Below are 12,255 nucleotides of genomic sequence, written 5' to 3'. Positions count from 1 at the left end.
CCAAAAAGATAACAGTGTTGCTGCTAGGCGGGCCTCGTCAGGGAGATCACTCCATAATTTGGGAGCCACCACTGAAAAGGCCCTCTCCCTTGTCACTGTCTTCTGAGCTTCCCTCAGTGCAGGCTGCCAGATGAGGGCCTTAGATGTTGAGCACACTGTTCATTTGGTCAGTCTTCTACACTAGATGCACTGTATTTCTATTTAAATGATAGTTATTCCTAAATTTGCGGCTATACATTTGTATATGCAAGTGTTATGTAAACTGATGCCCTCTCTTTTGGCAATGTGTTTCCTCTGTTCTGGGAATGCCTAAGTGGCCACCCTAAACCAGGGGCGCTTCCAAATGAGGCTTTCATCGCCCCATTGTTCTTCCTCATTCACATAATTGTATGGGGGATCCAGACATTGTCCTCGATTTGTAACTGTTGTCTCTCTTTCCACTGTTTCTCCTGTCTTTTTTCTTACCACAAAAAATCCGTTAAGAAAGGTAAGACAGAAATGCTGCACAATGTCTTTTGAATGGTGGTGCTAGGAACTCTCTGCCAGGAAGCACTCAAGTTTAGGAAAAGACAAGGGTGGGAACTGGGAAAAGGGTTGGATCAGGCCCACAAGGCAGGGAGGAAGTGTGTGTGTGTGGAGGGGGGGGGGGCTTCTTCTTGGAACAGATATGGTGGCTTCAAGACCAAGATGACTGAAGAAATTTATTACTAAGACAAGCACAAGTGATGGAAAACCCATGGATTTGGGTGCCCTTAAAGGTAGAGGTGTTAATGTAGTGGAAACAGGATACTTTTAAGTGGAATCAGCTTGCAAAAATTCAGATGTATATCTCCATCATTCAGTTTTTTTGTCTACAGCATTTTCTAATTAGAGATGCTATTGGATTTAGGGGGAGGGACGAGTGCAGGGTTAAATCTGTGTCTGTCCATCTATCATCTATCTATTGCATTTTTATACTCACATTAGCTGAGGCTCTCCAGGTGGATCACAACAATTAAAACCATAAAATGCAAGACAATAAAATACAGATGATAAAATACAGTATAAAAGTTCAAAACTACAGTATAAAAATAAAAATGACCCCAAAAAAGCTAGCAGCAGTGCAACATTTAAAATACACCAGATATAAAACTAAATTATCTGGGAGAATAAAAAGGTCTCCAACTGGTGCTGCAATGAGCACAGCCAGGTGAACCTCTCTGGGATGCTCATTCCTCAACAAGGGTGCCACAGCAGAAAAGGCCCTCTTCTTAGTAGCCACCCACCCCACTTCCTTTCGCAGGGCCTCCCAGAGAAGCACCACTGAAGCTGATCTTAAGGTCTGGGCAGGTGTATGTTTTGGATTTGGCAACGTTATGTATTTTTTTAAAAACGTATATGCCCGGCTTTTCCATTTATAAAAAATCCTCAAGTTTTTGCAAACACCACCACCAAAACAATTAAACAATAAAGTTAAACAATAAAACCATCCTAAACATTCATAATAATTGATCGTCAATCCTTCTTATCTTTGATCTGTCTAAGACAGCCTCCCCCAACCTGGTCCTGTCCAGATGTGATGGACTACAACTCCCACCATTCCCAGCCAGCATTGCGATGCTAGGAGTGATGGGAGTTAGTTATTGCTGTTAGTGAGAGATGATGGGAGTTGTAGTCCAACACATCTGGATTCAAATGCTATTTGCATCAAATGCCCCATCTCAAAATGTTGTGCAAAATGTATATTACATTATTTTAAATCATAATATATTCCATAATTTCATTATTTTAAGACATATTACATAATTTGTTAAAAAAAATTAACTGGTGTAGTCTGCAATCCTGTCCACTCTTACCTGGGAGTAAGCCCTATTGAACTTAGTGTGGCTTACTTCTGAGTAGACATAGGATATCAGTGTGAAAGCCTCAGTTGGGGCCAGATCCTGAGGCCAGTAATGGCTGCATCCTTCTGGAATGATGACGGAATTCTACTCATGGCTTTTGGCTGGCGTAGGCATGACAAAGTTCCTGTAATATTTTTGCAGGGTGGGGTGAGGGATACATGGAGGATGGATTTTGGCTTCTGCTCAGGATTTAAAGGCATATTCAAATGTTCAAAAAAGCACATGATACACTCCTTCAGTGACTGTGCCACTTTGATGACCATTATTAGTATTAGTATTTATTGCATTTCTATACTGCCCCATAGGCAAAGCTCTCTGGGTGGTTTACAGAAGTTAAAACATTAACATACAATATACAAAGTTTAAAAGCCATTTACATGAATGCACTCAGACAATATACACAAACAACATATAACTAAAAACAACTTTGATCAGTCAGTCATAACTAAAGACACACCCAGGACCGATTAAAACTCACCAGGTGCTGCCAAATGCCTAGGAAAAGAGAGAGGTCTTAACCTGGTGCCAAAAAGATAACAATGTTGGTGCCAGGTGGACATCATCAGGGAGCTCGGTCCACAGATGGGGGGTCACGGCTGAGAAGGCCCTCTCCCTCATTGCTGCCGACCGAGCTTCCCTTGGAGGAGGCACCCAGAGGAGGACCTTAGATGCTGAATGCAGAGTATGAGTAGGTTCATTTCGGGAGAGGCGTGCCGTCAGGTATTGCGGTCCCAAGCCGTGTAGGGCTTTATAGGTTAAAACCACCACCTTGAATTGAGCTCAGAAGCATATAGGCAGACAGATCACAGACGGTGTGTGTATGGAGGTGTGTCACATATTGCAATACTTCCCCATTTCAAAAAAATCCCTGCCTGAGGAAAGCTAGCATATCAAGGTAGCCCAGCTCTCTCGCAGAAATGCTCACTTTCCACATGTATGTAACTGGACATTGCAAAACTTTTGAACATGCATTCCCATCCCTGCTGCTTTCTCAAGTAGCACAGCCCTGAGTGGACTTCTCCTCATCTCAGTGATCAGCATCATTTCTTTGCAGGTTGCCCCTGACCATTAAATTTTTTGTTGTTGTTGGTCTCTATAGTATAGCCTTCCCCAACCTGGTGCCCTCTAGGTGGCCTGTACCGCAACTCCCATTGGCCCTAGCCTGCATGACCAATAATCAGGGGTGATAGGAGTTGTAGTACTAAACATCTAGTGGGTGACAGGCTGGGAAGGCTGCTGTTGCCCTGGCACTCTTAATGTACTTCACCTGTTCTGTTGCCACTCATAACATGATTCCACCTTGATTGCTCCTGTTCTTTACATGGCACTGAACCTGATTTCTAAATAGCCCACATGGGACTGGTCCTTAGCAGCTCCCCTGTTTCTGGCCACTCACTGGATCATCACGCTGGGTGACGAAGGGTGCAATCCTATGCATGTTTAGACAGAAAAAAGTCCTACAATTCCCAGCATTCCCCAGCCAGCATTGCTATGCTGGGAGTGATGGGAGTTACAATTATTGCTATGCTGGCTGGGGAATGCTGGGAGTTGTAGGACTTTTTTCTGTCTAAACATGCATAGTATTGCGCCCAAATGGTCTATGTACTGCATACGCATGCCAAAGGTAGACTGTTCGTTATGAGGATGAGGAGGCTTTGAGAACTAACCCCAACAAATGCTCTTAAAAGGCACGTTTTTGTTGTGGTGGTTGTGGCTTGCCATGTAAGCCTGACTCTATCCAAGTGGGCCTTGAAATTGCAATGAGAAGCCTAGCTCCATCCCTCTAAAAGATCTCACCACAATCTGCAACGATGCCCCTTATTTTTAACTTGGATTCCATACATGGAGGCATGTGACCATGACCTTTTATTCCTACCCCAACCACAAGGAGGACTGTGAAAGGCGCAGGGCAGCACCACAGGTCACATGAAGAAACGGGTGAGCGGGCAGTGGTGTGCGCTGTCTAAAACAGGGATGGGAAACACGCAGGCCACGTGTGGCCTCCTGAGCATCCTGCCTCCACCCCTGAACTTGTTCCTGTGGCGGTGGCGGCCCAGCTATCGGCAGTTGTGACAGGCCACGTGTCACTTTAAATGCTGATTGTTTTGCTGCTGCTGCCACCAAAATTTGGTGATGCCCAGCAGTGGCAGTGTGTGTGAGGCGGATGGGCACTCTCCCGGCAGTGGTTTTAAAAATTCACAGTCGAGACACCACAGGTAGTGATGGATGAACTCTCAGCTTAATTTGGAATCCGCTCAGCATGTACATGCTTCTGCAGGGAATTCTCAGGAAGAGGTCGTGGTGCATGTGTGCTGGTGGAGAAGCACATATGCGCCTTGTCACATTGGGAATTGTAGTCCCCAGCATCAGCCATGGCACAGAGCTGCTTGAAGAGCCAGCTGCCCCTCTTACGCAAATAAACATACCCGGGCACCGGATATAAGGATTGTTAGATGCGGTGAGAGACAGTAAGCACCTAAAACAAGACACAGTGGAGAGAACGGGCCCAAACAGGGAAGGCTCTCTGGACACTGAGTTCACAGAAGCGACAAGACTTTCAGCAAGAAAGGGCGAGGGTTAAACATTGGAGAACTTTGCCAGTCTATAAAGCAGGCAGCTTTTCATTCACAGAGTTTCACAGCTGTTAGGGAGAATTAAACGTTAAGGAACACCAGCACCTATCCCTCCATGCCTGGTCTACTCAGCGCTGAACGCAGCTGCGCAGGATCTCCAAACATCTTCTTTGACATCCTGAGCTGGAGAAGAACGTTTGAGAAGAACAGGGCCCGCGTCACTGCAGAGCTGCACATGACAAGGTGGGCAAATCCATCCTCCAAGCCAGGCACAGGATGGAGTTTCGAGAGGGGGCCGACAACTGCCCGAGACCTAGATTGAGATGCTGTTCTCGACATGTGGGGGGCTGACGTAGGTGTACGGGAGGGGAAGTGTTTTGTTCCTCTCGTCAATCCCCTTTGAAATCTCAGCCAGACGATTCTGGAAGGCCCCAATAAGCCGTCTGGGCTCCTCCTCAATGAAGTGTTGGTCTGGAAAGGATCCCAGGGGTCTCTGGAAAGGATTTGGGAGAAGCTTTGATGAGGAGGCCGGGTTGAGTTCACATCTTAAATTACAGACGTTTCACACACTCAGAGTCCTAAGACAGGGGCGGGCAACTTGTGCCCCACCAGATGTTTTGGCCTACAGCTCCCAGGATCCCTCACCATTGGTTCTTCTGGCTAGGGCTGATGGGAGTTCTAGGCCAAAACATCTGGAGGGCCACATGTTGCCCACTTCTGTCCTAAAACCCTAATTTTGAACTGCATGGATACCTTCTCTTTCAGCCTTCCCCAACCTGGTGCCCTCCAGATGTGTTGGATTACAACTCCCAGAAAACCCCAACCAGCCATGGGGGATGATGGAGGCCATAGTCCAACACATCTGGAGGGCATCAGGGTGAGGAAGACTGTTCTGTGTTGAAATAATGGGGGAAGAGTGGACTAAATTACCCTCCTTTCCCACATTCAAAGCAAAATCAAGATGTGCAATTTGCGAAATCTTCATTTTGAGACTAAAATTCAACATTTTAATAGGTCTGGTCACTCTTAAACTCAATTGTCTTTGACAGAGAAACATGGCGCATCCCCGCCCCTCCACGTGACTTCCATTACCAAATCAAGTCTTGCCTTCCCCCCAAATGCTTACCCTGTCTCCCAGCTCGGTGCTGAGCAGCCACAGGGAACACAGGGCAATGCAGGTGATATTGACCTGAGGAATGGTCTCAAGGATGCTCTCCAAGGTCGCTGTGCCCTTCACGGTGGGTGGGGGTCTTCTCATGGTGGGTGGGATGTTGGGGATCCATGCCCCATAGTCAAACTGTGGACAAGGGAAACAGCATCAGGTTAAGCCGATCCTTCAAATGGGAAAGATACCCACCCGTGAGGTGTGGCCATGGGCATGGTCCGCCAAGAAGCTCTCCTGTGCAAGACCCAATGTAGAGAAGTAAGCTTCATATTTTCCAGGAGTTGGATCCTGACTTAGTCATACCTAGAAGATAACTTTGTCATACCAGAGAGCTTCGGCTACTGGGCGGTATAGAAATGAAATAAATAAATAAAATAAATCCATTAAATTTGTTAGTCTTTAAGGTGCCACAAGATTCTTCATTGTTTTTGTTGCAATAGACTAACACGGCTACCCTCTGGAAATGGCTAAGTCCCATTGATTTCAGTGGGTCTACTCTAAGTATGACTGAGGCAGGATCCAACCCAATGTTGGTTAGTAGAGGAAAGGGAATGTCATTTGGATTTTCTGCTCCAGGCACGAAAAATAATCCCTTCACCCCAGGCCACAACAAGTGATGTTTGCAGCCAAGACCAGGCGAAAAATTAGCCAGGGAGTTGAGCTGAGATGGGAGGATATTTCAAGAACTTAAGGATTCAAACCTTTGTTTGTTTAGATAGACAAAGGTCCTGCAATTCCCAGCATGCCCCAGCCAGGTGTAGGGCTTTTTTCTGTCTAAACATGCATAGGATTGTGCCCTAAAGTCATTTCTTTAACTTCCACATGTGGCAAACAGGAGGCAGTTTCTATGTTTGCTGATGGGCTGGAGAATTACTGTGTGTGTGTTCGTTCGTGAGGCGCTCACTCTCACCTGTCCGCTGTTGACAGCAGCATGTTGAGCTGAGCAGGTGAAAATCACCATCGTCAGGAACTTTGTGAGCTCATCCATTGTCTCCAGAGACGAGGGAGCGCCTGAGTTTTTCCTGTTTTGGAAGGCTTCTGTGAAGATCTCCTGAACCCAGGCCTGGAGCTCTGGGTCGCTTTGGACACGGTCATCATTCTGATAGTAGGATCTGACGAGGCCTGCCACGAAGCTGGAACACAAAACCCCACTTGATGGAAGATCTCCCTTGCCTTGGACTGCTAGAGCAGTGCTTTGCTGTGTTTCCCCCCCTTCTAAAAGGTTGAAGTGCCCTTCCTAAGGTTTAGTTGCTGGCAGGAAGAGCTCGAAGCCCAAAGATGCTGGTACTTGCGGGTTTTTGGTCCTGCCCCCTTTGCCTCAGCCCCGCCCACCACTGGAATGCGGCCCCCTCCTGGCCAGTCACCACTCACCAGTACAGTGACACAGGAGACAATCTTTTGCAGCCATGCCAAATTCATTTACTTAGGGCGCAATCCTATCAAGATAGGCAGCTGCCTCCGACCTCAGAGGCAACCGCCTATCCAAAGCAAGGCAGGAGAGGCACGGGGTTGATTGTTCCCTCTGTGCCTTTCCTGCCCTGCCATTTTCCGCTACACAGCCATTTCGGGGGGGGGGGGTGACCGGGAGAGGAAGCTGCCATACGACACATTGGATGTGTCGTACACACGGCTTCACTCTCCCCGCCCCGGAACATCTCCAGCCCCGCCCCCTTTCAGTCACTCTGCGCCCCTCTACCAAGCACAGAGGACGGGGGGAGGTCGGTTTTTTGGGAACCGAAAATTCCGAGGTCGGTTCCCGGAAAAGAGCATATCCTATGGCCCTCTAGACAGTGTCTAGTGGCCACAGGATTGCTCCCTGGTAAGGTTCTGTTCTCCTTATATTCTACTTGTAAGGTTCTGTTTTCTACTGGCAATCGCCAGTCAATTGACATGGGAGACAATCTTCTGCTGTGAAAAAATTCCGCAGACTTTTTTCTCTACCCCCTGAAGAAGGCCTAAAAATACGAAAAAAGGCCGAAACGTGTTGGGCTTCTTACAATAAATTCAATTTTGCATCCTGAGATCTGTTTCTCTTCTTTGTGATCTACTTTGGATGCTCACCTCCTTCTGTTTTCTCACCACCACAAAATGCCTAATCTGCGGATCACCACTTTGGCATCTACCTGTCATGTCTATGCTGTGTTTATTCTGCAAAAACTTTTGATTCATGTCTATCGGACACCACAATCTCTCTTTAATAAGGGATTGTTTAATTCAGCAAATTGCTGGTGGTGCAATACAGCTAATGCTTCTTTTAGACATATGTTTTGGCAGTGCCCAGTAGTTGCTTCTTTTTGGAAGAAAGTTATTGCACAGATAAATTTTGTACTGCAACAGTCTTTAATACTCACTGATGTACACACTCTTTTGAATTATTTACCTGCTTCATGGAAATTAACAAACGGTCACTGTAAATGGATTCTCTGCGCCCTTTTGAAAGCTAAAAGACTGATATTACAGCACTGGAAGGATAAACACTCACCTCCTGTAATGCAAGGGATTAAGGACCTCACAGCACTTTCAACATTTGAATGAGTGGCACAGAGACGCCACCTTCAAGTGGATACTTATTTGGATATTTGGTCTGCTTTTGTTGAAGCCTATGTATAATTGTTAGAGTGTTGGATGCAATTCATATGTATTTATTGCTATGGATAGATACAAATCCATGTATGTATATTAAAAAAGGGAGACAGACAGACAGACAAAAAGTTTTGTGGGTGCCTGCAGTCGCCATGTTGGACACTCCTTCATGGGTGCTGCATTGGAGATCCCTGATCTACTTGATATTGTTCTCATCAACCAGAAGCGGCTCTTTAGGGTCTCTCCCAGGGTCTTTTCCCACCAACTGCTACCTGATCCTTTTAACTGGAGGTACCAGAGACCAACTCTGTGATCTTCTGTGTGCAGAGCAGGAGCTCTGTGGCTGTGCTACAGTGGTTCCTCCCTGTAGCTGTTCCCTTGGCTGTCGGTAAATGCTAGTGGTTTCGTCGTACTGACCGGGATTGGGAGTTGATCTGAGCTTCATGGACGGAGCAGTGAACAGATAGGGTCAAAAGAAGCTGAACTGGATCACTTTGCTCTTGAAATTTTCAGAATCATTTGGGGTTGGGGCAGCTTGACCCACAATGGAGAACAGAATGTGCGGGGGGGGGGGGCGGGAACATCCCAAATACCAGCTTATTTTAGCTTAATGTGCTTACTGCCAGTAACTCAGCCTTAGGAGAGGCATTTGACCTTTTAGAATGGTGGTGGTGGGGAACTGCACAATAGCCAAGAAGCCACTAAATGATTGGTGGTTGGCTCAAAGGGGGTGGGGCCAGGGAAAGGGGCGTGGCCATCTGGGGAACCCTGGAGGGCCCAATTGGGATGGCCGGATTTTGCCCATGGACCTACGGTTCTGCACCCCTCGAGTAGGACCTCAAGGTCTTTGCGGCATGACACCTAAACATGCAACACGTGAATGGGGCACACCTGTAATATACAGGTATGCTCATTACAGCATGGTGATTGGCTTCAGCTCTCTGTTCAGCGTACACATGGTGGCAGACCCAGGTTTACCTCTGCCTAATGTGTGAACTGGACTCAGGCATCTCCTTCCTCCCTCCCGTGCCTTGATAGAAGAAGACGGGAAGCTGTCTTATGCTGAATCAAGCCACTGGTCCATCAAGCCCAGTATTATCTGCCCTGATTGGCCACTGCTTCCCAGGATCTCAGGTCTCACCTTTGCTACCTGTGGTCCTTCTGGCTGGAAATACCAGGGACTCTGTCCCCTTGGTCTCAGCCTCCTGACTACAGCTCTACCCCGCACCCCTCCCCCAAACCCCACAGCTGGCTTCACCTCTCTGTGGCCGCCCATATCTTTGCTGCATCGTCCCGGTAGTAGTAGTTGGCGATGGAGGCAACTCCACGAGCCTCTATGTCATCCGGGAGGCAGAGGGAGGCGTAGGTCAGACGGCACGTGCCTTTCCCCACTATGGGCACGATCCCTTCAAAACCTGCCGAGGTGGCCTGAAAGAAAGCTCAAGAGGTGGGTGGAAGCACGCGGTCTGTCAACACTTCCGTGGAGTGAGTGCACATGGGGCGGGGGCAGTGGCGTAGTGTCAGTGCTGCAGCGCAGCTGCGCACCACGACTGTCCCCATCGCCACGCCCCCCAAAAGGGTCCCCAAATGGCAGGCTGCTGTATGGATCTGTATCAACAAACCAGCGCTAGCTGTTTTCACCTCCACCAGGAGCAAGTGTTTCGCAAATCTAATGGGTCTTAATTGCCCATTCTAGACGAAGAGCATCTCTACACCAGCCTAAATCCCGCATTTAAAAGGGGCTTTCTGCTTCCGTTTTAAATGCAGGATCATGGCGGACTCCCTCAACAGACGCTTCCTTTCCCCCTCCCCTTTCCCCCTCCTTCTCCGAGTCTTCCAGATGTTCCCTTGATCTCACTCCTCTTCTTGCAGCGTTTCCTTTTTCACAGAGGGAGCTCAAGCACAACACGAGGGAGGGGGTAATTTAATAGCTCATTATCTATCAGTTTGAAAACGGAATACAGGTCATTTAGTGCAGGAGACGCCCTGGAGGCATCATCTCCAACAAACTTCCTGAGTGAGCAATCTCAAGAGCAGGATAAAAGCTCTGTGTGAAGAAGCTCTAAGCCGCCCACTTTGCATTACAACAGGGAACCATATATTGTTGCTGGGAAAATTAATTTCCTGCCAGCTACTCTGAGGATTATGGCTAAGCTCAGAGGGGAGAGGGAATTCTGAGGGGGCGGCTGATGATGCCAGCAGCCTTGCAAATAAAAAGTGCAGGGGCTGCATCCCTGTGAGACCAGGCTCCAATGTCAGTGGGGCAGTGAATCCGCTCTGGGTTTCAGTCAGAACTCTAAAGCAGCCATCCAAGGTGCTCTGCACCTTGGATGGCTGCTTTAGAGTTCTGACTGAAACCCGGAGTGGATTCACTGCCCCACTGACATCGGAGCAACTAGGCTCCACTGATCTACTAGACCGCTGGGTAGGATTGAGAGAATCACAGTCTCTCAAGCATCATGAGAAATGCTGTGTGTGTGCGTGTGCGTGTGCGTGTATGTCCAGTTTGTCTTTCACAAGCTACCGAGCATATCACTCTACAGAGGTGAGAGGAAAAGCTCACCTAAAGTTAGAGGAGCCTGACTGGAGAAATGTGGCTGGATTCAGTCCTAGATGGCACCTGACATAAGTTTTGCAGCAAAATAAATAAATGCGTAACTAACATTTCCTAGCCCCTTCATGGATCACTGCCTTGTTGTGGCGAAGGGGCTTGCGTGACTCAGTGAAGCCATAAGCTATGCCGTGCAGGGCCACCCAAGACGGACAGGTCATGGCAGAGAGTTCTGACAAAATGTGGTCCACTGGAGAAGGAAATGGCAACCCACTCCAGTATTCTTGCCAAGAAAACCCCATGGAACGTAGCACAAGGCTAAAAGAGATGACGCCGGAAGATGAGCCCCTCAGGTCGGAAGGTGTCCAGTATGCTACTGGGGAAGAGCAGAGGGTATTTCCAAGTAGCGCCAGAAAGAGTGAAGCGGCTGGGCCAAAGCCGAAAGGACACTCAGCTGTGGATGTGTCTGGTGGTGAAAAGAAAATCCGATGCTGTAAAGAACAATATTGTTTAGGAACCTGGAATGTCAGATCAATGAATCAAGGTAAGCTGGAGGTGGTCAAACATGAGATGGCAAGATTGAACATCGACATCCTGGGAATCAGCGAACTAAAATGGACAGGCACGGGCGAATTTAATTCAGGTGACCATCATATCTACTACTGTGGGTAAGAATCCCTTAGAAGAAATGGAGTAGCACTCATAGTCAACAAAAGGGTGGGAAAAGCAGTACTGGGGTACAATCTTAAAAACGACAGAATGATCTCAGTACGAATCCAAGGCAAACCATTCAACATCACAGTAATTCAGGTCTATGCCCCAACCACTGATGCCGAAGAAGCTGAGGTTGATGGGTTCTATGAAGACCTACAACACCTTCTAGAACTAACACCAAAAAAAGATGTCCTCTTCATCATAGGGGATTGGAATGCTAAAGTAGGAAGACAAGAAATCACTGGGATAACAGGCAGGCATGGCCTTGGTGTACAAAATGAAGCAGGACAAAAGCTAATAGAGTTTTGCCAAGAGAACACGCTGATCATAGCAAACACTCTTTTCCAACAGCACAAGAGGCGACTCTACACATGGACATCACCAGATGGTCAATATCGAAATCAGATTGATGATGTCCTTTGCAGCCAAAGATGGAGAAGCTCTATACAGTCAGTAAAAACAAGACCTGGAGCTGACTGTGGTTCAGATCAGGAGCTTCTTGTTGCAAAATTTCGGCTTAAATTGAAGAACGTCGGGAAAACCACTAAACCGTTCAGGTATGACCTCAATCATATCCCTGATGAATATACAGTGGAGGTGAGGAATAGATTTCAGGGATTAGACCTGATAGACAGAGTGCCTGAGGAACTATGGACGGAGGTCCGTAACATTGTTCAGGAGGCAGCAACGAAATCCATCCCAAAGAAAAAGAAATGCAAGAAAGCCAAGTGGCTGTCTGATGAGGCTTTACAAGTAGCTGAGGAAAGAAGGGAAGCAAAAAGCAAG

General features: G+C 47.5%; 1 protein-coding gene across 1 annotated transcript in view; it reads right to left on the bottom strand.

Annotated features, from left to right (window-relative positions):
* Positions 1–2,123: 2,123 nt before the first annotated feature.
* Positions 2,124–12,255, bottom strand: part of LOC146343104 (polyunsaturated fatty acid lipoxygenase ALOX15B-like) — a 31,528-nt gene continuing 21,396 nt past the window's right edge. The window contains exons 13-16 of the mRNA XM_084806662.1: positions 9,463–9,632; positions 6,532–6,754; positions 5,583–5,753; positions 2,124–4,949 (exon numbers count right to left, since the gene is read on the bottom strand). Coding sequence (XP_084662788.1) covers positions 4,770–4,949; positions 5,583–5,753; positions 6,532–6,754; positions 9,463–9,632 — 744 coding nt within the window. The 3' untranslated portion in view covers positions 2,124–4,769. The remainder of the gene's footprint in view (positions 4,950–5,582; positions 5,754–6,531; positions 6,755–9,462; positions 9,633–12,255) is intronic.

Source organism: Heloderma suspectum, chromosome 6, assembly GCF_057233095.1.
Source record: "Heloderma suspectum isolate Gila_16-S chromosome 6, 16-S_ref, whole genome shotgun sequence".
Classification (NCBI taxonomy): Eukaryota; Metazoa; Chordata; class Lepidosauria; order Squamata; family Helodermatidae; genus Heloderma; species Heloderma suspectum.
This window is presented reverse-complemented; position numbering and strand designations above follow the sequence as displayed.